The 22,798-nt window shown below is 42.7% G+C and overlaps 1 protein-coding gene across 1 annotated transcript in view; it reads left to right on the top strand.

The window, feature by feature from the left end:
• Window positions 1-21,876, top strand: part of LOC129708173 (centrosomal protein of 95 kDa-like) — a 49,251-nt gene extending 27,375 nt beyond the window's left edge. Inside the window, exons 13-22 of the mRNA XM_055653782.1 lie at window positions 1,986-2,100; window positions 8,252-8,434; window positions 12,054-12,142; window positions 12,401-12,548; window positions 15,693-15,862; window positions 15,993-16,067; window positions 16,811-16,963; window positions 19,470-19,616; window positions 19,956-20,027; window positions 21,136-21,876. Coding sequence (XP_055509757.1) covers window positions 1,986-2,100; window positions 8,252-8,434; window positions 12,054-12,142; window positions 12,401-12,548; window positions 15,693-15,862; window positions 15,993-16,067; window positions 16,811-16,963; window positions 19,470-19,616; window positions 19,956-20,027; window positions 21,136-21,312 — 1,329 coding nt within the window. The 3' untranslated portion in view covers window positions 21,313-21,876. The remainder of the gene's footprint in view (window positions 1-1,985; window positions 2,101-8,251; window positions 8,435-12,053; window positions 12,143-12,400; window positions 12,549-15,692; window positions 15,863-15,992; window positions 16,068-16,810; window positions 16,964-19,469; window positions 19,617-19,955; window positions 20,028-21,135) is intronic.
• The last annotated feature ends 922 nt before the right edge of the window (window positions 21,877-22,798 follow it).

Here is a 22,798-nt window from a genome sequence, read left to right as displayed (position 1 = left end):
AGCAAAGAGTAGGAATTTATAGGTCCTTGTCTACAAAGCCCTCAATGGGCTTGCCCCCTCCTACATTAAAAGTCTTCTCACCCACCACTCCACCTCCAGGTCCCTCAGAACGGCCCGAGGAGCTGCTGAATATCCCGCGGTCTAGGCATAAGCTTAGGGGTGACCGCGCCTTTGCGGTTGCAGCTCCTAGACTGTGGAACAGCATCCCCCTTCCCATCATAACTGCCCCCTCCATCGACTCCTTTAAGTCGAGACTAAAATCTTATCTATAATCTCAAGCCTTTCCTGATGTCCACTGAGCGAGGGTTATATGTATGTAGTTTGTTTGTTTATACTATTCTTATAACAAATGTAAAGCACTTTGGCCAACGAGAGTTTTTTAAATGTGCTATATAAATAAATGTGACTTGACTTGACTTGTCAGAATGGCAGGCAGTGACTCGTGGGGTGCCGCAAGGCTCTGTGCTGGGACCCCAATTATTTACAATATATATTAACGATTTAGATGAAGGAATTAAATGTAACATCTCCAAGTTTGCGGATGACACAAAGCTGGGTGGCAGTGTGAGCTGCGAGGAGGATACTATGAGGCTGTAGAATGACTTGGATAGGTAGGTTGGGTGAGTGAGCAGATGCATGGCAGATGCAGTATAATGTGGATAAATGTGACTTTGGTGGCAAGAACAGGAAGACAGATTATTATTTGAATAGTGTCAGATTAGGAAAAATGGAGGTGCAACGAGACCTGGGTGTGCTTGCACATCAGTCACTAAAAGTAAGCATGCAGGTACGGCAGGCAGTGAAGAAAACTAATGGCATGTTGGCCTTCATTGTGAGGATTTGGGTTTAGGAGCAAGGATACCTACTGCGATTGTACAAGGCCCTGGTGAGGCTTATTGAAACATATAAAATTCTTAAAGGATTGGACATGCTAGATGCAGGAAAAATGTTCCCGATGATGTGGAGTGCAGAACCAGGCATCACAGTTTAAGAATAAGGGGTAGGCCATTTAGGACTGAGATGAGGAAAAACGTTTTCACTGAGAATTGTGAACCTGTGGAATTCTTTGCCACAGAAGGCAGTGGAAGCCAATTCAAGAGGGAGTTAGATTTAGCTGTTGGGGCTAAAGGAATCAAGGGATATGCGGGGGGGGGGGGGGGAAATCAGGAACTGGGTACGGATTTTAGATGATCAGCCATGAGGATACAGATCCACAAGGACAAGGACAAATAGACTACAAAACAGTTTTTACCCCACTGCTATAAAAGCACTAAATGTGGCCGCCAAGGAACGCAGGGGCGATACAGACTAAGGGACTGTGGTAACGGTGAAATCGACAGAAGGATGGAGGGTTGGGTGTGTATGCGTGCTTTGTCTGTGTTTTTTATTTATTGCTTATCTTTATTATTTTATCGTGGATGTTTCGTTAGCTTTAGAAATGTTTGAATGCTGCACTGACTGGCTGACATTTTAAATTTCGTTGTACATGGCCCATGTTACAATGACAATAAAGAAACTATTCTATTCTATTCTATCATATTGAATGGTGGTGCTGACTGATAGGGCTGAATGGCCGACTCCTGAACCTATGTTTCTATGAGAGAGGGTGGTGATGGCCTGTTAATGGCACCCAATTTGTCTGGAGGGGTTGAAAAATTAGCAGGTTTGTGGAGAAACAAAACTAAGCTGACAAAACTGTAATCTCGAGGTACCCTACACAGCTGCCGGAAGTCTGAAACCAAGGAGAATGATGGGCAAGGTCAACAAGTTTGGAGGCAACTATGGAGGAAGGAAAATCTGCTTTAGCATTGCAGATCAATGTTTGCATCTGTCCACACATACCGTCTGACTTGACTTCAAATTCCAGTTTATTTCAGCTTTGTAGTATCTGCAGGGTTTCTTGCTTAAGGTTCATGCCAACGCTTGTTTTCAAATGAATCATAGTGAGAATTGATAATTATCTGACATGTCTTATCTGCTTACAGATTCTGAAACGAGCCCTGAATGACAAGAGTGAAGCTCGTGATTTTAAAGAAGAAGATAAATTATCTCAGCACAGTGATAGCATCACAGAGTATAGAAGAGTCCACCGTTTACCAGGTATGAAACGCACTTCATGGCTTCAGATCCGTGAAACAGCAGTTCTTAAAAATCGTCCAGGCCCATGCTGGCAGGTCTAGAGAATAGAGTGCTGAATCCAGCTAGGTTATGTGATGCTACACCATAGAAAAGAGGTATTGCTAATCCATGTCAACTTTAACATGGATAAAATAGTCACATTATTTACATCTACATCTAATTCTTATTACATTTAATCTCTGTGCAAACAGTTTAACCCCTCAATTTACTCGTGCTTATCCAGCTCATCCTTCAATATTTCCAAGTAAAACATTTCATTTCCTAAAATGTTCAGCCAGTTTCCACAAGCTCTCAAACATCAGAATGATATTTGAATGGTTATGGGGAGAAGGCAGGAGAATGGGCTTAAGAGGGAATGCTAGATCAGCCATGATTGAATGGCAGAGTGCACTTGATGGGCCGAATGGCCTAACTCTGTTCCTAGAACACGTGAAGACATTCCTCCCAGAGTCCGTATTGGACTTGCATATGGCACTAGTTTTGGTATCCTCCAGCGTTAACTGCTTGTGTGTCATTCCCCTCTGACTTGTGAGAAAGGGTTTCCTGAAATGGCAGCACTGTTTCCCTTCCCGCAGGTGCTGCCCGACCACCTGAGTATTTCCAGCATTTTCTGTTTTGATTTCATTCCCCTCCTTCACAGTTTTAGATTTTTCACAGATGTCTCCAAAAGGATTCTTGCTAGTTCAATTCAGCATGTTCACTTTTAAAAGTAGCACATTCATAACAATAAGCAAGGATTCAATGTTGACCTGCTGAGTTCCACCAGCACATTGTTTTGCGCAAGATTCCAGCATCTGCAGTTTCTTGTGTCCCACGTCTCCAATCTGCATTGTTTGTTCTGCAACTGCTTTAAGTCGGCTGTTATCATTGACACTCACAAAACAACAAATCCTGTTTAAAAAATAAAGTCATGTAAAATAATAGACCTCAGCTAACTAGCGAGGAGATAGGAGAACGCCTGTGGTGTTTTAAAAAAATATATATATACTTTACCGTTTAATTCTGCCATTAACAAAATACTTTGTAATATTTTTAGGCAGAAATAGTTGCATAATTATAATTTTATGCATTAAGAACAGATTTGAAAATTTGATCTTCCATAAATTCAGTTCCACGGTGTAACTGGTATAGGTGCACTGCCACAGAAATGCTCAATATACTCTTTAATGTCACTTGTATAAAATACAGCTCCATATTTGAGACCAGCACAGATAATTCACACACAAGCAAGACACAAATGCTGGAGTAACTCAACGGGTCAGGCAGCATCTCCGGAGGAAATGAACAGGTGATGTTTAGGGTCGGAACCCTTTGGGTCTGAAGAAAGGTTTCCACCTGAAACGTCATCTATTCTTTTCCTCCAGTGATGCTGCCTGACCTGCTGAGCTACTCCAACATTGTGTATCTATCTTCGGTATAAACCAGCATCTGCAGTTCCTCCCTTCACACACAAGCAAGTCTTTACTGCAGGACTAAGACTAACATTAAAGCGGACCAGCATTCCTAGCCTGCTGCTGTCAAATCCAAGGCTATATTCTGACTGACCCCGTTTGAGAATTTTTAAGATATGAGATAAGAAGCAACAAACAAATCCACTTGAGGACACAGCGTGTCAGGGAGCATTTCTTCTCATCTCCAACACCTCTATTTGAAATGGTGGAAGTAGGTTTTTTATGTGCAAAGTCTGTTCTATTGTGCTCGCTGTCTTGCACGATAGAACATTGCTGTTAGTTGGCCTGGCACAAAACCGGGGCAGACTGCCACACAGCTTTCGCATGCAATGCTTTTTTAGGCAGTGTAGTAAGGTTCTAATCAGTATGTCTTTTGTGGGTAAGGAGGAGTATGACGCCTGTACTTAGCAGTATAATGCTATAAGTAAGTGACATTCCCTGCAAAAAAACCGGCTGAAATTCATTGACAGTTGGTAGAATGATTCTTTAACTCATCGCCAACGCCCTGCTCTATGCGGAGAAGATCAAGTGGAGAAGGATGAGGCTCGCTGGTCACTGCCACCGCCACCCAGAAATGCCTGCAAACAAGGTTGTGCTGTGGGAACCCACCCGTGTGACCCGGAACGGCTAATCAAGACAATGCTGAATGTTGATGGAAGACGCATGTGTAGAGACGAGGAGCTTGCCAGCTGCATGGAGGACTGAGATTTGTGGTGCGTCCGTCACCGTCGGGAACCAGCACCACTGCGTCGCTAATGTTTTCAACGATTTAATAATTAAAAGAATAATAATAATGTACGTCACTCTCTCCCAGCTCACAACCTGGTTCACTGAGGACCTCTGCTGGTAGTGACTCAGTGTTGCAATTACTGCAGGGTGGAAATGCCAGGAACTGGTTTGCCAAGAGAGACACAAAGCACTGGAGTAACTCAGCGGGTCAGGCAGCATCTCTAGAGTACATGGATAGATGACGTGTACTGTGCATGGTGGTAGTTTGCAAATGGACATGGTTATCTTGACCATTCTGAATTCCCCAGCAGAGATGGTTGGTGGAGGTGTACCACCACCCTGAGTCTGAGTCCTGACCTGAAACCTATCCATGATGTCCTCCACAGATGCTGCCTGACCCACTCAGTTACTCCAGCACTTTGTGTTCTCGGCATCTACAGATCCTTATCTCCACTACGTTGACTGTGCAACCTTTCTGCTGAAGATGCTGTTGGGCAGGGACTTCCATTTAAACCCAGTGACAATGAAGGAACTGTAATCTGCTTACAATTTGGGGTCATTTTGTAGAATATGTATAACCTGAAAACTCTCTTCTGAATGCTGCAGTTGCAGCGATCTGCACCTCTACACCTGGCATTGCGCTCCATAATATGGCCACATGCTGTATTTTTAAAATAAATATTGGAATTGTTCTTGGGCTTTGATGGTTACCTGGAGGTACTAACTGTTGCTGCTGCCTTTGTCTTTGGTAATGGAGGTCATAGATTTGGAGGTTGCTGATGGAACAGCCTAGATGAACAACTGCTGTCCATTTGTAGATGTCATTTGTTGCCACCATACTAACCACTGATTACTTGTAGTTGTCGACTCGAGCCAGTACCTGCAGCCCTGGAGAAGGTGGTGGTGAGCTAATTCCTAAACTGTTAATTCCTTGTGCTAAAGGTCTCTTGAGGAGGAAGTCCTGGAATATGTTATGAATGATTAAGGAAGATTTCTACTGGATTGGAGTGTGAATTGGAGCAGATTTGCAGTGGATGGAGCAGGTCCAAGCGGTCGTAACAAATTGCTGCAGCACTTGTACACAGTCGGCACGATAGCCTGGTGCACAATGCTGAAGGAACAACACTGAGCAATACAGCATAGGAACAGGCCCTTTGGTCTACGATGTCAGTGCTGAACATGATGTCAAGACCAAATCTTATCTGCATGCACATAATCCATATCATTACATTCCCTGCCTATCCATGTGTCTATCTCAAAGTCTCTTAAATGCTGCTCTAATATCTGCTGCCATCACCACACCTGGCAGAGCAGTCTAGACACCCACCACCCTCTGTTTTAACTTTGTGCCCTTCACCTTCAAGCTATGGCAGTATTTGATATTTCCATCCTGTGGCAAAAAAATGGACTATTCACCTTATCAATGCCTCGCATAATTTTATGTACTTCTATCAGGACTCCCTCAACCTCTGATGTTCCATAAAAAGAAAAACAAGCCAAGTTATGTCTAACCCCTCTAATTTATGACCCCTAATCCAGGCATCATTCTAGTAAACCTCCTCTGCAATCTCTTGAGTGTCCACATCCATCGTCTAGCGGGGCGACCAGAATTGCACGCAATACTCCAAATATCGTGTTTAAGGTTGTTGATATAGTGCAGCCGATCAGGATGTCTCCTGGAAAAATTCAGCACTTTGAGCTGCATTCATCATTCCTTACCTTACAGTGTAGATGATGGCAGGCCATTGGGGATTTGAGATCTACTGCAAAAACAGCATCTGACCTATTTTTTTGCAGCTTTGGTATTTGTGTGGCTGAGTTAAGATTCTAGTCTGTGGTGATCCTAAAAGTGTGGATGAAAGACTCTGCATTGGGAATCCCATTGCATGTTATAAAGTGGCGGTTAGACTCTCTTGATGTGGGTAGACCTAGCCTGGCACCAAAAGAAGCCGAACAAGAAACTGAAGGGATATAGGTTTTGTCACTTGTCAGGCCATACCTGCACATTATCAACAGACAGCCCCATCTCCTGCCCTTTTATGATGGGAAGAAAATAATTGAGGAAACAGCCAAAGATGGTTGGGCCGGGCCTGTTCCGCTTACACAATTTTTTTGGGCAACTTGCCGGCATCCGCCATAGTCGCGGCAGGTCGCTGAAAATGTTGAAAACCCAGCAGTGGCCAGAAAAGGTACGACTCTGAGCGACTACTCACGGCCATACAGGCGTCACCCTGCAAACTCTAGGTTGAGCTGTGCTGAGATGATTGACCTCTGACATCCAGCTGACATCCCAACTGAAGACATGCATCCTAGAGCTAGGCGTACACCCACCAAACTCATTCGGTACATTAGCACCATCATTTACCTGACAACGTTGGGTGTTCTGTTCACAAGGAATGACATATGAGTGAAGAATAAGGCAGATGGGAGAACTCTGGGTGACAGACGAAATTGAGGCTCTGGTCAGGAAAAAAGAGATAAAGGTCCATTCTAGGCAAGTGGAATAAAATGTGGCTACTGAGGCTAGTGGTGTGCCACTGGGATCAGTGCTGGGCGTATTGCTGTTCGTCACCTGCCTGTGATGATTCAGATGAGAATAAGGCGTGATTAATAAGTTTGCAGATAGGATAGGGAGGATTTGGAGTGATGTGCATTCAGAATGGGCAAATTGGACTAGCTTAGATGAAGCATTTAAGTTAGTACATAGGTGCTGTTTCTGTGCTGCATGAGTCCAAATCCATTCCAGCTGATTATTGCCCAGTCATTCCTCTCTATTGGCAGCACAAGGGAAGGTGCTATCAAGTGGCACTTAACAGTAACCTGCTCACTGATATCAATCTGAAGATGGGTCTCGACCCGAAACGTCATCTATTCCTTCTCTCCAGAGATGCTGCCTGCCCTGCTGAGTTACTCCAGCAGTTTGTGTCTACCTTCGATTTAAACTAGTATCTGCAGTCCTTTCCTACACTGGTATCAAGTTGGGTTTTGTCAGGGCCGAAGATAGACACAAATGCTGGAGTAACTCAACGGGTCAGGCAACATCTCTGGCGAAAAAGGATGGATGATGTTTCGGATCGAGACCTGGTCCCAACCCAAAACATCACCTATCCATGTTCTCCAGAGATGCTGCCTAGCCTGCTGAGTTACTCCAGCACTTTGTCTATCTTTGATATAAACCAGCATCTGTAGTTCTTTATTTCTACATTTTGTCAGGACCAGGCTCACTCCAGAGCTCCTCGATGCCTCACTTAGACCAGTGGTGCCTTGATGTCAACAGCTATCAGCCCCTTCACCTCTGGAACTCAAGAGCTGTGGTGTCTTTCCCTCGAGACATTGCAGCTCTTGTGTTGCAGACATCAAGGCACCACCTGTCCAAGTGAGGCATCGAGGAGCTCTGGTAATACTGAAAGCAATAGACCTGGAGGGGAAATGGTCAGAGCCATTATGGGCACCAATGAAAGTGGTTGGAGTTATCCACCTTCATTCAGGGTGATGTCTTGGGCCTGGTCTCGATCTCCTTCTCTTCACAAGATGAGATGTATGTCCATTGCGTAAACTTCTATTCTAGTTGCAATTATTCAGCAAAAAGGATAAAGTCTAATTAATTCTGTCTCATTTATAAATATTTGGAACTGGAGGGTAAACGCAGCTGTCTGGACCAAAATAAACTTCCATTAGCAATTAAGTCATTTAAAACCAGCAATTTAGGAAATGCAAATAGATGAGTGGATTTTCAGGCCAGTAGAAATGATTCTCTATTTTCAGCATAGATCTTTAAGTGTTGGTATCGGTTGTAAATTATCAATGTTTGGAGCCTAGCAATTTCTAAATGAAAGCAATTAATAACATAATAATCATTCAAACTACTCACTCGTGTCTGAAAATATTAAATCGATGTAATTAATCTTTTTGTGTTTTCCCCAAATATAAAGCAACGCCACTGCTCAGGAAGACTGGCCGAGCCAGAGCTCGCTCTCTTTCTCCTTCTCCACCTCGACAAACTCCACGAGCTGAATTTGAAGATGCTCTCAACAAAGATTCAAAGGGCGAAATGCGGAAAATTCGCAGAGATCTACAGCAGGAAATGGACCTACAAAGGGTGAAAGCCAAGGCAAGTTGGCAATAGCCCCAAAATCTGGCAAATGCTTCAAGCACAGCTTGTGGCACCCCAAAAACAAACCACATTACACAACGTGTTACTTTCATAAGACATAGCTTTGAAAAAATATTGTGTTGTATTACACAAATGCTGCAGAGCTAGTCATGTTGTAAATTGTATTTCACATGCATGCAATAGAATTTGAACAATTTACATTTGCATTGTTTCTTTACCTTTGACCATAGTAAAGCTGCAATAATCCAGCATGCTTTGATGCTGGACTGGCAAATGTTCCAACTGGAGACAGAAGGGACTGCAGGTGCTGGTTTACAAATCAAGACAAGGTGCTGGAGTGACTCAACGGGTGAGGCAGCATCTCTGGTGAACATGGATGGGTGACATTTGGGTCAGGACTCTTCCCAGTCTGAAATGTTACCTATCATTGACGAGAATGATTCCAGGAATGAATAGTTTATGATGAGCGTTTGATAGCACTGGGCCTGTACTCGCTGGAGTTCAGAAGAATGAGGAGGGACCTCATTCAAATATATAGAATAGTGAAAGGTTTGGATAGAGTGGATATGGAGAGGATGTTTCCACTAGAGGGAGAGTCTAGGACAAGTGGTCACAGCCTCAGAATTAAAGGATGTTATTTTAGGAAGGAGATGAGGAGGAATTTATTTAGTCAGTGGGTGATGAATCTGTGGAAATCTTTGGCAGAGATAGATTTAAGGCAGAGAAAGATAGATTCTTGATTAGTTCAGGTGTCGGAGGTTATGGGGAGAAGGCAGGGGAATGGGGTTAGGAGGGAGATAGAGCCATGATTGAATGGAGGAGTCTTGATGGGCCAAATGGCCTAATTCTACTCGTATCTCTTATGATCCGTTTTCTTCTGAGATGCTACCTGACCTGAGTTACTCCAGTTATTTTCCAAACTGTTTTTTGTAATCTATTAATATACCAGTATTTTCAATTTGTGTTTATAAAAAAAAAATTAAAAAAAATTAAGTAGTATGAACCGTCTGACTAAGGGTCTCGACCGGAAACGTCACCTATTCCTTTACTCCATAGATGCTGCCTCACCTGCTGAGTTTCTCCAGCTTTTTTATCTACCTTTGATTTTTCCAGCATCTGCAGTTCCTTCTTAAACAAGTGGTATTCTAATTACCCAGTGAATTTAAAGGGAGTATGGGAATTGGGGTCCCGGCTAATTGGAAGGAAGCATGGGAACTGGAACCCTGGTGAGGCAAAAAGGAACCTGAAGACCAGCTGTCAAAACTGACGCGGATTCCAGATTATTGTTAATACTCTAAACATACATATTGTCATTGGGCATATTGAACACGTCATTCGGTTCCACAGTGTAGTGACTTACTCCAGGTAAGTCCCGGGATGGCGGGACAGTCATATGCTGAGAGAATGGAGCAGCTGGGCTTGTACACTCGGAGTTTAGAAGGATGAGAGGGAATCTCGTTGAAACGTATAAGATTGTTAAGGGCTTGGACACGCTAGTGGCAGGAAACATGTTCCCGATGTTGGGGGAGTCCAGAACCAGGGGCCACAGTTTAAGAATGAGGAGTAAGCCATTTAGAATGGAGACGAGGAAACACTGTCTCACAGAGAGTGGTGAGTCTGTGGAATTCTCTGCCTCAGAGGGCGGTGGAGGCGGGTTCTTTGGATGCTTTCAAGAGAGAGCTAGATAGGGCTCTTAAAAATAGCGGAGTCGGGGATATGGGGAGAAAGCAGGAACGGGGTACTGATTGGGGATGATTAGCCATGATCACATTGAATGGCGGTGCTGGCTCGAAGGGCCGAAAGGCCTACTCCTGCACCTATTGTCTTTAAAAACTAATATGCAAAACGCCTTGGTGTTAGAAAGTCCAGAGTTAGAATTTATCTTTTTAATTGGGGTTCTGTCAAGAGAACACTTCTACATTTGTTTCCTGCTTTATGCCATTTATACCATTTTTGGAGGGTTTTCTTGAAGCCTTAAAAGTTAGGCAACAGCGTTTAAATTCCAATTTTGGGTTTTCTTTCTGTTCTCAGGTCTTCTGGGTGAAATGAATAATGTATTAAAAGCTGAGAGGGATACAGATTCCAGTTGAGTCCATTGGACTGTAAATATTGTATGTTTGGGTCGTTCACAACAGGCAGCTGAAGAATATTCAATGTCAAAGCTTGTGCTTGGGACATTCGTGGGCAGGGAAAGCAAGAGTATGTTGCCGTGGAAACAGTGAATCATCTGACTGCAACTTCCTCAATGTTATTTTCTGTTGTGCCTTCAGCCAGCGTAACCTTGATAAGGTGGGCTGATAGAACCATGTCAGATAGCCTATTGCATCTAGTGCAGATCACAAAACTTGCAATATTAAGGAAAAATGTACATTTGAGATTTAGTTACTTTGCAATGGTTTTGAATAGGGCTGATGCCAAATCTCTAACCTCTTGTTGTGGATGGTGCAAAGAATACTTTTTAAAAATTGAATTAGAATGAGGCAGTTTGGAACATCAAATATTGCATAATAAATGCAACCTTGTCTGTCTCTATTCCCTGCACTGTTTGTTTATGTTTAGGACAGAGATGCAGCACGCTATGCCCACACTGACCATCGATCACCCGTTCACATTAGTTCCATGTTATCCCACTTTCTAAAGCACTCCCTACACACTGACAGCTATTTTATAGCAGTCAATTAACATACAACCCTGCATGCCATTGGGATGGGGGAGGAAATTGAAGCACCCGGAGCCGAGGAAACACACACGGTCATGGGGAGAACGTTCAAACTCCACACAGACAGCACCCGAGACCCTGGCTCCACCAGCTGTGACACAATGCCATCAGTGTTGCAGAGGAAGTCGGGGATGTGGAGGGGCCAGATTAACTGTGCCAGCAGAGGAAGGCCTGCTGTTGCACTCGTCTGTGTAACCCGGGGGAATGTCTGTTTGGAGCAATGATCATACACTGTCCTGGTAGGACACACTCTTCTAGTGTTTGGTGCCCAGTGCATTGAACCACTCATGGTGCATATTCAGTGCCCTTGGGCTTTTACTTTTGTTGTTGAGTTTTTAATTCTGCGTGTTTTGATTTGATAAAGGCCTAGGTACATGAAATATGGATTGGATGATAGTTTATTCTTGATGGTGCTTTCTCATTTGGTGACCTTCCTCTAAATCTAATTATCCAATCGCGTATAAACCAGCAACTTGGCAAACAATTACCCGGATTTGGGGCAGCAGTTTGCGGATCAGCAGCATAAAACCCAAGTCATCGATGCGTTCCTCAAGTTACTTGGATCACGGCCTTGAAGCATCCTTTTTCGTTATAGTTATAGCCAATAGCCCACTAATGTATATAACACAATCTTATCTCTAATGAAATTACTTGCTTCATTCAGTGTGCTTTTTAGAACATAATTGAACAAACGTGGTGAAATCTCCCATTCCATTTGAGGATGTTTCTGTTTAAGGACACTTTAATGAGCTGTATACTTCCCATTCCGCCAAGAAATGAATTTCCCTTCAGGGAGGTTGCCAATATTAACCGTGATTAGCAATTTGGCTGTGTAGTGAATTGTTCTTTAAGTGACTTTCCCCACAAATCTTCAGAGACATTTTCTTTACGCTTTAGGCAGTGAGTGAGTGTTACAAAGACGAACTGGAACATTACAAGAAAAAAGAGAAAGCTAAAATTGGAAAAGAAGTAACAAAAGTGAAGAAAACAGTAAGTCATCAAATGAGTTCAATTGATTTTCTAAATTCACATGTTCTGTTTGGGCAATAAACCAGAGTTATAACCATTTAGCTGAAGATTATCTTGTTTTGTAGAAATGAATGACTCCATGCTTTTGACTAGCAATCGAGTTGTTTTTTTTAATTCCTGTTCAAAATATGCTAACTCATGCCATGTTCCAATGGGTAAATAAAACAAGCAGACTATTCCTGTCGGGTGCTTGACATCTGTTCTACATCTGTTATGAAGGAGCAAGAGTATAAAGAAAACATCTTCAAAGAGACTCCAAGAACTCCGCAGCCAGCAAAAGTTTATTCTGCAAAAACCACACCACGAAAGCCAAAGCCGGGCCAGTGGACGCCAACAGGAGTGGCAAGGCCAAAGAAAGCAATGCAGAGTAAGAATTCAAAGAAATCGCTTGAGTTTTGCTGAATGGAAAGTTGTGATTTTTGAGAGAAACGTGTTAACTTGTGGAACCACCAAAGATAATTGTACAGCATTGCAGTGGAGCCAAAGTACACCGGATCAAGCAGCCCTCCCCCACCCACCCACTCTCCCCACCATTGAACTTTACCCTGGTATGTGCCACTGTTGTTTTAATCTCAGTTTCATTGAGTTCAGAGAAAAGCTGGTCTGGGTAGAACAGCCATCAACAAGTTTCTTTGGCATAAAACAGCCTACCCAGCTGTTGGTGAAAGTAAGGGAGGACAGATGAGCAGACACTAGGCCGGTGCCTTGGGGAAATGATCAAAGATGAGGCCAGGTTTTGAACTTGGACAATGATGACACAGGTGGGAAGGATGCTGGAACCGAATCAAGCCCTTGTTCCCATTCAATGGCCAATCCAGATTGAATCTGGATCCGAATCCCAGAAGGAGCGGCACTAGACACGGCTGCTGATGATCAGAGGGAGAATTGTGGGATGGAAGGTGAGGACTGGCAAGTGGGACCCGAGATGGGACAAAGGAGATCTAGATAGGTTGAGCTACAAACATTGGGGCTTCTCCGAGACTTGGAACACGGGAGAGGTGAATTGGATAACTGGCTTCCTATTTGATCAGGCTTTGCCACTGAATGGGGAAATAGTTCATTAAATGGCCGCATTCCCCATTCTAGCTTTCGATCTAGTGGTTCTGCTGCTGACAGCAGGATGCTTGTTGGCCATAGAGTGACGTAGTGAGATGTTGCTTGTTCTTCCTCGCCACCCGCTCTCCATTCAAGTGTATGAAGTCCTGCCTCTTGTCAGGGGAAATCTGGTACTCGACTGGTGGACAGTGTCTCCTGTGTCAATTGTGTGGTGTCTCAGCATGTTCCGATACTGCTGCTGGACCTCACGGGGAATCCAGGGGGCATGCAACAGTCAGGAGGGTTAAGACTCCTGCTTTTACATTGTCCTTTTATGCTGGGAAATGCCAACAGTTCTGCCCAGGCTCATTGTGTTTTTTAAACCAGTATGTCTAGTGTAATTTCTACAACTGGCTACTAAATTGTCAATAGTCAAATACTGATTTTATTTAACCTTGCTCTCCACCCCATTAAAACTACAGTGAAAGTATCAGATGAAATTTGGTGACGACACACATCTGCTAAAATTGGCTAATTACATTTGGAAAAGCATAAATGCCACCACACAGCTGTTGAACCTTTGTCTACAGGTAACAAAGGAATTAACTTTTCCAAACTTCCTTGACAAAGAATCAATTTGCGCAACAGTCACCTCCTCACCAGCCTCAATGTTAACTCCATCTCATGCAATGCTTGCTCCCATCCCCACATTCTCTGATTCGGTGACCACTTAACATTGCTTCAGCCCTGCAGATTTTGTGGTCATTTTTATTTGTTAACAAGAGAATTGATAAGAAGCTATCTGGATTAACTCTGTCAATGACCAATACTTTCTTTAAACTTGCTTTTTTCTTTTTCCTACTCTCTGCCTGAAACCAATACTTGCCTCGCTCTCTCCCAACCCAACATCAGAAACACAAATGTTGTCATTGAAATCTGATGGGGAAAATTGTAGGCATGTTCAGAATCAAACCTGGGTGCATTAAACCAAAATGTGAGCTGAAACTCAAAGGCACATTGGCAGCAGAGAAGCAAGCCATTCAGCTGGTTGAATTGATGCTGCCTCATGTGAACTTTGCAGTGGCTCGTCCTCAGAAATGTTCAGTTGCAGCCTGTGCTCTCATTTAATGATTCTAATTCATCATTGTCTCTTCATTCTCCATGGCACTCTAATTTCTATTCTCCGAATAGTTCTAATTGGAAAAACATTTGGTGTGGCTGCTTCGGCCTGTTGTTTTCAGCCAGAGCACAGCTGGTGACTTTTTTCCCTCGTGGTATTGAGGTGGGAATCGAGAAAAATCACACTAGCTTAAAGTTCTGTCATGCAGCACCATGTTTGTGTAAATAGCTGACTAGCTATTTAAAAGCACTCGGGATGGTTGGGATGTCCTATGAAGTCTGGGCTCTTCCTTCTGCAATTCAAGTGCCCTGACGCAAGCATTGACAGCCGTGCCACCCAACACGAGCTCCCATCCTAGACCTGTGGCAAGCAGATGGTGTGGGCAGCTCCTCAAAAAACAGGTCTTCAGGGCACAGGGACAGCTTTGGGACACTCCAAGCTCATGGAATCCATCAGTGGCAAATCCTTGCTCCTGATGAGTGGTCCACGGAATGCCTCTTCCTTGTGTTCTTCCACAATCGGGTTGTGATTCTCCACCCCCACCGCACCAGCTAAATGGCTGAATCTTGGGACAACCCAGTGCTCCAATCCTTTTACACTTTCTGCAGATCAGACCTACAATGTGCATATTCCTCTTCCTCAACACTCCAAAAGCCCTCTCGCCCTGCGATTGTACGGCCCACTTGAAGGTGCACGATGTCTTGAGCATTGTGTTAGCTCGTATTATAGCAGGTCCTTTAGAAAAGGTCATTGGTCTACCATACGTTGATGGTTGACATGCCTTTTGAGTGTCCTTGGTCTCCAGCTCTCTACCATTCACTGTCTATGTGAATGAGAGATTGAGGGTGTTTGGGTCTTTGTTTCTGTGTATTCATTGAACAGAACTGTCTAGACACAGGCTGCTCAGCCCATAGTGTCTGGTCTGTGCCGAACATGATGCCACTACACACTAATCTCAAGATAGACGCAAAATTCTGGAGTAACTCAGCGGGACTGGCACCATCTCTGGAGAGGAGGAATCGGTGACGTTTCGGTTCGAGACCCTTGGGTCTGAAACATCACCCATTCTTTCTCTCCAGAGATGCAGCCTGGCTTGGCCTGATTTTGCAGTGGTGTTTGAATCATGTGCTTCTCACTGCCCTCTGGTGGGGGACTATCATAAATCACTCTGTTTGCTGACACCTGGTGGCTTTCTTTGGATGAACAAATGTTCATCTGCTGCTCTGTCTGTCTTTAAGGTGTGCTGTCCATATCTAATATACACAAGAACTATCACAAATTTAACAACAAAAATTCCTTAGAGCAATTTAAGTTTGATCTCTACAAAATGCCATCTAAATGTTTTGTCTGTTGCAGTGAAGATCCACGATAACGACCTCCTTCCTTTACTACTGGAAGAGTTCCCCTATCTGTCCGTGTCTCCGCACACAATGAACAAAATGTGGAAGCAGCAGTTCAAGCAGGTGGAACAGCTGACCAAGTCCAGCTCTGAACAAGACCGGAACCAAGCCAAGCTGCAGTCCGCTGTGAGTTGCATTGCCTACCTCGTATACACAGTCCTTGCAGGACAGTCTTCAATGTGGTGTTTTCAAATATCATGTTTGAGTTTCCAGACTAAGTGACCCTTTCTAACACCTCCTGCTTCCACTTTGTTAGATTGAAGATGCCCAGAGGAAGCATGACCTGCTGATGGACATCATTAAAAAGGAACAGGATCACAACCACAGGCTGGTGAGGCTCACAGATCCATTTTAATTACATAGCACCTCGAACAAACCAGAAATGTACCATCTAATAATTTTTGATTAACCAATATAGTACAAGTAGATCCGCCATGAAGGCACTTGTTGTCACATCATAGAACACCGGGTTATAAAAACAATTGTGTCAATGGGGAAAAGAGGATTCGAGGTGAGGCTTTCAGACTCTCAATAACAATGGTCTTATCCCCATAGGAATTTCAAAAATAAAGCTATTTTTAATAGCCATAAATATTTGTTACTGCAAATTAAAAATACTGACAGAATTGTTACATAGTTTAATAGAACATCCTGGCACAAGCTAATTTCCCTTGACTTCCATCGTCTGTTGAATGTGAGTTTGCAGCGGTGTGTCATCCCTCTGTCCTCTCGGATAGATATTCAAACATCCCGTGGCATCATTTTCCTGGCATTAAGATTTCCTGAAATAGTGTGACTTAAAACCAGTCATTTGTCACTAAAACATGTTGTGGCACCTTGCCACATGCATATTGATTATCCCATTCCCAGCAACAGAGAAGCTCGACCTTTCAAAGGCTTTGGGACATTTGAAGATGTGACGGGCGCTAAAGACTACAGTACTAACTCAACTCATTTTCTGTGTGTTTAGCAGCTTCTCCATTAATGTCTCCTCCATTGTCACTGGTCATATGCTGTTGACGACCATTACAAGATATTCGTCCCGTACCAACTACTTTTCTGCTTCGCTTTCAGAAAGAGTTTAAGGGACGCATCCGGCAGCAGAAGTTGGCCCAGAATAAGATGAAGGAGCAAAGACAGCAAGTTGCTCGTGCCAAGAAGTACTACAATGACTACCATGTTCAACTCCGTGCCAAGATGATGAGGGCGAGGACTCGTGAAGAAAGGGTGAGATGTGGGCATTTGTGCTGCACTTGTACCCATACCAAAGGGCACCTGCATCGTTCACTCATTAACCTTTCATTTGGGTAACAACTGCTTAACTGGAGTGAAGCAGATTATTTTGCAGTAACTTTGTGTATCAATGGAAAGCAGACTTCGATGATGGCCGTCAACAAAGTTGATCTCCTTGGTCTAGGTTTGTGCAGGTGCTTTAATCGTGCCAGTCCATTGCAACAACAATTTCAACAAATCCACTTAGCGCAAATGATCTTATGCCTTTTCTGTAATATTTGCTAACCCTCTACAGAAGTTGGGGAATTTTCTAACCATCTTTTGCGCCCTCTGCTGTTAAGCCTCAGTGATGTTTCAGAGGTCACTTAAAATGTGGATCCTTCCGTACATGGTTGATACCTGACATCCCCACCTAAACCTGCTAGTATTCTGACATCCTTCTGCATGAATGCTAGTTGCTTAAATTGTGATGGGGGCTTTCAAACTACCCTTTGAAAGTTCCATTTCCACAGCTTCTCACTCCGACTATAAATTTCATGCAGAGCTGAACTTGACTCATTATTACTTTAAAAAAAATCTAAAATTTCCCTGTATATATTTGATCTGCTTGCAGTGGTTTGAGGTATTTCGGCTATTCCGAGCAGCATGACACAGTGCAGGGCCTAAGTGAAATGTAATCCAGACTTATGAGAAGGAAGAAAAGTAGCAATCACTACTGACTGTCCTTTTGTGATTCTTTCTTGTTACAGCTATCCTGTAAAAGGATTGTTAAACTGAGTATTTGCACCTTGGTTCCCCAACATCAATGCTGGGAACATTCATAGCCAGTACCTATACTTGAACAAAAAAATGTGTAAAAATCCATGTCAGTCAGTATGAATTTCTAGGTACAAATAGCTGGAGTAACTCAGCAGGACAGGCAGCATCTCTAGAGAGAAGGAATGGATGACGTTTCAGATCGACACCCTTCTTCAGACCCGAAATGTCACCCGTTCCTTCTCTCCAGAGATCCTATCTGTCCCGCTGAGTTACTCCAGCACTTTATGTGTATCTTTGGTTTAAATCGGCATCTGCAGTTCCTTCCTATAGCATGTAACGTTTAAATATTGAGGAATCATCAATCAGGATTGATGGGACTTGTACATTTGATGCTGGGCTAGATGTTTGATAATATCTGGATCCATGACGCGATGGTAAAATTGGCCAGTGACAATGAGTTAATAGACAATAGGTGCAGGAGTAGGCCATTCGACCCTTCGAGCCAGCACCGCCATTCAATGTGATCATGGTTGATCATCCCCCATCAGTATCCCGTTCCTGCCTTCTCCCCATAATGTTGGAGCCATGATCAGGATTACAACTTACAAATTAGCAATGGTGATGGTGAAAGCTATAGACTGCAGGACGATGTTAGACACTATTATTGAAGCTGTTTGGTGGGGTACCAAGCAAGGTTATCATTTTTTTTAGACATTTATTTAATATGGGCCTATTAGCTTCCATTCCAGTCCTTGTGAGCTCTGGGATGAGAGGCTGAAATGCAAGCTGTAGAACCTTCCACATTCCGGGCCAGTGCGTATTTGTGAGGTGGAACACTGTCTGCTGGATAGGCTGAGCTTCTCAATGAATGGACTATATTTCCTGAATGGGGATGTTGCGTTTTGTTTTGAAAAGGAGTTTGACCACATCCTTGAATCGTTTCCCTGTCCCATGACAGTAGTGAGTGTGTATGTCTGGGGAGTCTGGTTAGGACATGCAAACACTGACCTGCGTGTGGAAATGCTGGGTCCGGTGGAGTGGGAGAGGTCACTGACACTGGCTCCTTTTATTCCTCTCCACACACGGGAGAATTTTTCAGAGCTGCTCAGGCAAAGAGTCAACATGGTTTTGTCAACGGGAGATCATTTGACCAATTTATTGAAGTTTTTTTTGAAGAACTAAAGTGTTGTGGGTGAAACAGAAGAGGGACAAAATGTACTATCATTAAATTTCCAGAGTGCATCTGTTGGGATGTACATCTGGAATTATTGTATTTAAAAAAAAAATTGCTGTAGATTGTAATGTATTAGTGAATAGAGTGACTTCTAAGAGTAAGCATAAGGGGTTATTTTCTTGTTAGGGTGATGTAGCAAGTGGTGTGGTGTTGGGATCACAGTTATTCACAATTGATTTGAACTTATTCGCTCAGTAACCCAGGTTCAATCCAGGCCTTTGGTACTGTCTGTGCAGAATTGATTAATTCTTTGACAGCATGTGCTTACTTCAGTTACTGCCACAGATGTGTTCGTGAGAAATTGTCTTAAGGAATATGAGTGAATTAATCAGCTATAGATATGATTATCTCAAATGGTTTTGAGACTAGCCTCCAACAGTACAGTTGTAACACCAGTGAGAACTATTGTCATAACACCTCGGCAATCATTATTTCTAGTATAGATACTGCACGCTTGTTTACTGTCGTGACTACTCTAACATGTACATTATTTACCCAATGCTAAAGATTTTCAAAAACTTGTTTGAGGGTGGTTTGGACATTCAGAAGCAGAGATTGCGTGAATTGAAGGCTTACGCTAAAGAGAAACGGCAAGAACACAAGATACGGCAAAAGGAAGAGTTACAGTCAATGGAGAATTATTATCGAGATCAGGTATTTGGCAACCATTGTAATCTGAAACTGCTATGTGTAAAAGTTGACCATCAAGAATAACTTTAATTTACATTGAGCCTTTGAACTTCCCAAAGTCCTTCATACCCAACCAAGTACTTTGTGTAGTCTGTTACAGCCCTAGGTCCTGTCTAGTTTTTGTCACTAATTGCAGGTAGATTTTGAGTATCATATGAAACCTTAGTCATGAAGTCGGTATAACAGCATATCTTAACAAAAGCAGAATTAAGTTTTATGTGATAAAAATCATTGTATTGCATTGCAATTAACATCACAATTTGAAAATTCACTTATTTAACGGAGATCTATTTTTCAATCTAGTTTTTAATGTTGGCGGAGACTCTGGCACAAGAGCAGCAGAAAGTTCACATGCAAGAGACGGCACAAAATAAGGTACTGTCATTTCATGGCACAGGATTTGGATATCTGTCTTTTGTTGGCTTTCAGCAAAACAATTCCATCAGTCCTCTGCAGAGAGGATAGCAAAAAATCATGTCACTGTTTGAGAAAGGAGGGGGCGATCTGAGTCATTAGTAAACAATGGAATATTAAAAAGGATGTGATCAAAACATTCAGACCACGATTGAGTTAAGAAAAGGAAATCCTGTTTAATTAACTGGGTCAATTTTACCAGGTTGTATGCAAAACTGTCACTTGCAGTGAAATGCTAAGTATAATTGAATCATTAATATTTTTGCAGTTCTCAGGAGAGTAGTTGAAGGGGGACAGTCAATGCAAGCTATTAAACCAGTGTGGAAACATGCCCTTCGGCTCAACTTGCCCACACGTCCTAGCTACACTAGTCCCACCTACCTGCGTTTGATCCATATCCCTCAACTTGTCCTATCCATGTCCCCGTCAAAATATTTCTTAAATTTTGCAATAGTACCTGTCTCAACTACTTCCTCTGGCAGCTTGTTCCATGCAGCCACCAATCTTTGTGTGAAAAAGTTACCCCTCTGATTCCTATTAAATCGCTTAAGCTTTAGTGTGAAAGCTTTCAAAGATTTGTGAAATTTAACTATAAATGTGAAAAGAATAGTTAGCATCTGTAAATTGTAAACTTGGCCTTTAGTACAATATTTCACTGCAAGGAGTCGTCACAATAAATAGACACAAGGAACTGCAGGTGATGGAATCTTGAGCAAAACGACTGCTGGAAGAATGCCAGAGGTCTGGCAACATCTGCAGAGGGAATGGACAGGCAATGTTTCAAGTTTGGACCGTTTTAGTGCGAAATGTCACCTGCCCATTCCCTCCACAGCTGCTGAGCTACTCCAGTACTTTGTTTTGCTTGCTGTAATAGACCTACTTTTAGTTGGCATATCTTAATAGTGTGAATAGTTATTGATATTTAATTTCATTCTCTGATTAAAGCATTATTGAAACATTCACAGATTTGAGATTTGAATCACTAATATTCTAACCACAGAAACAAGATGTTGCAGGTGAACATTGCTAACATTTGTGGTCTGTGTTGTCAATTGTTGCTTCCTTGCAGGCACTCCAAAAGTTGAAGAATGAACTGCGTGCCAAGATGGAGAAAGAAATCCGTGAACTGCAGGACATGATTACCCGGGATGATGACAACGTGTACTTCAGAGAACTGGAGGCCGAGCGACTTCAGAGTCAACTACAGATGGCGTCATTTCAGTACAGCAAGACTCCATCACTGTAAACATTTGCCACACAGTGGGCTGAGTGCTTGTGCATTTTCTTAAAGGGCTGAACTAATGAAAGCACAATAACTATATCTCGGATGTACATTCAACTACAGCAGGGTCAGATGGTGGACTCTGATTTAAATTCTTGCTTTTCTTTTAACAAATCCTCAACTTAAAATATAAATAGGACCAGGTAATTTCAGGTCGTCTAAGTTTACCGCTGTACTCTCCATGAAGACTTTATGTACGATGTTGGCGGCAGAGATGTTTTAATAGAAATATTGAAATTCTCCCAAGATCTATGCTGAATTAGTGCTCAAATCTTTTTGCTCTAGTAGGAGCCTGAAGCACTGGCTGGATTTCAGCCATGCTTTTACCTGTTCGACCCTGGTGTTATCTATACATGGATGTTTACATAATATCTCCATTTGACAATAATACTGCATAGCTCAAAATTACTTTGTACATTTATCTTGTACAGTGGATAACTAGACTAGCTTATTGAAAGTTGCATTAACAATTTTTCTATGTGATCATGTTTTATTAAACTAATTTATTAAATTGTTTTGTTACCCATATTTCTAAGTAAACACTTACAGTGATCTCAAGGTAGTACACTTTCCGGGTTTGTTTTTACGCAGGGTCTCGGCATCGAGGCAAGCAAGGACATTGTTTTGCAAGGTGCATCAGTTTGGAAAAACTCACTATTATCTAATCATCCACTCAGATTTGTACAACTTTGTCTAACCACACCATAACCACATTTTCAAATCAATTAGATTATAAAATATTAATCAGAATATTTGTCATGAGTTTGTATTGAAGGACACAAAAAGCAGCATTAATCAAATGTTACTGTAACAGGTAATTGAGGCAGGTGCCTTATGTGAAGCAAGTAAGGTAGGTGACCTATCTTGTCAGACCCCCCCCTCCTTCAGTCTGAAGAGACCTGGCCTGAAACATCACCTATCCATGTCTTTTAGAGATGCTAATCAAGCACTTTGTGTTCCACCCACGATTCCAGCATCTGCAGTTCCTTGTCTTTATTTGAAGTTTTGTCTATGTCCATGTTGTATGCCTGAGCCAGGTCATTGCCTCACATTTGGGCTGACAACAGCTGTTCGGCTATTGTTGAATAAGAGCAGAGATATTGTCACCCATTTGTTGGAGGGAAGATGATAGCAGACGTCGGTTGAAGTATCTGGTCAGACAGATAGGGCTCTGGTGAGACCACATCTGGAGTATTGTGTACAGTTTTGGTCTCCTAATTTGAGGAAGGACATCCTTGTGATTGAGGCAGTGCAGCGTAGGTTCACGAGATTGATCCCTGGGATGGCGGGACTGTCATATGAGGAAAGATTGAAAAGACTAGGCTTGTATTCACTGGAGTTTAGAAGGATGAGGGGATCTTATAGAAACATAAAATTACAAAAGGACTGGACAAGCTAGATGCAGGAAAAATGTTCCCAATGTTGGGTGAGTCCAGAACCAGGGGCCACA

The sequence above is a fragment of the Leucoraja erinacea genome, chromosome 23 (genome assembly GCF_028641065.1).
Source record: "Leucoraja erinacea ecotype New England chromosome 23, Leri_hhj_1, whole genome shotgun sequence".
Taxonomy (NCBI): domain Eukaryota; kingdom Metazoa; phylum Chordata; class Chondrichthyes; order Rajiformes; family Rajidae; genus Leucoraja; species Leucoraja erinaceus.
The sequence above is the reverse complement of the archived record's forward strand: the minus strand, read 5'-3'. Positions and strand labels throughout refer to the sequence as shown.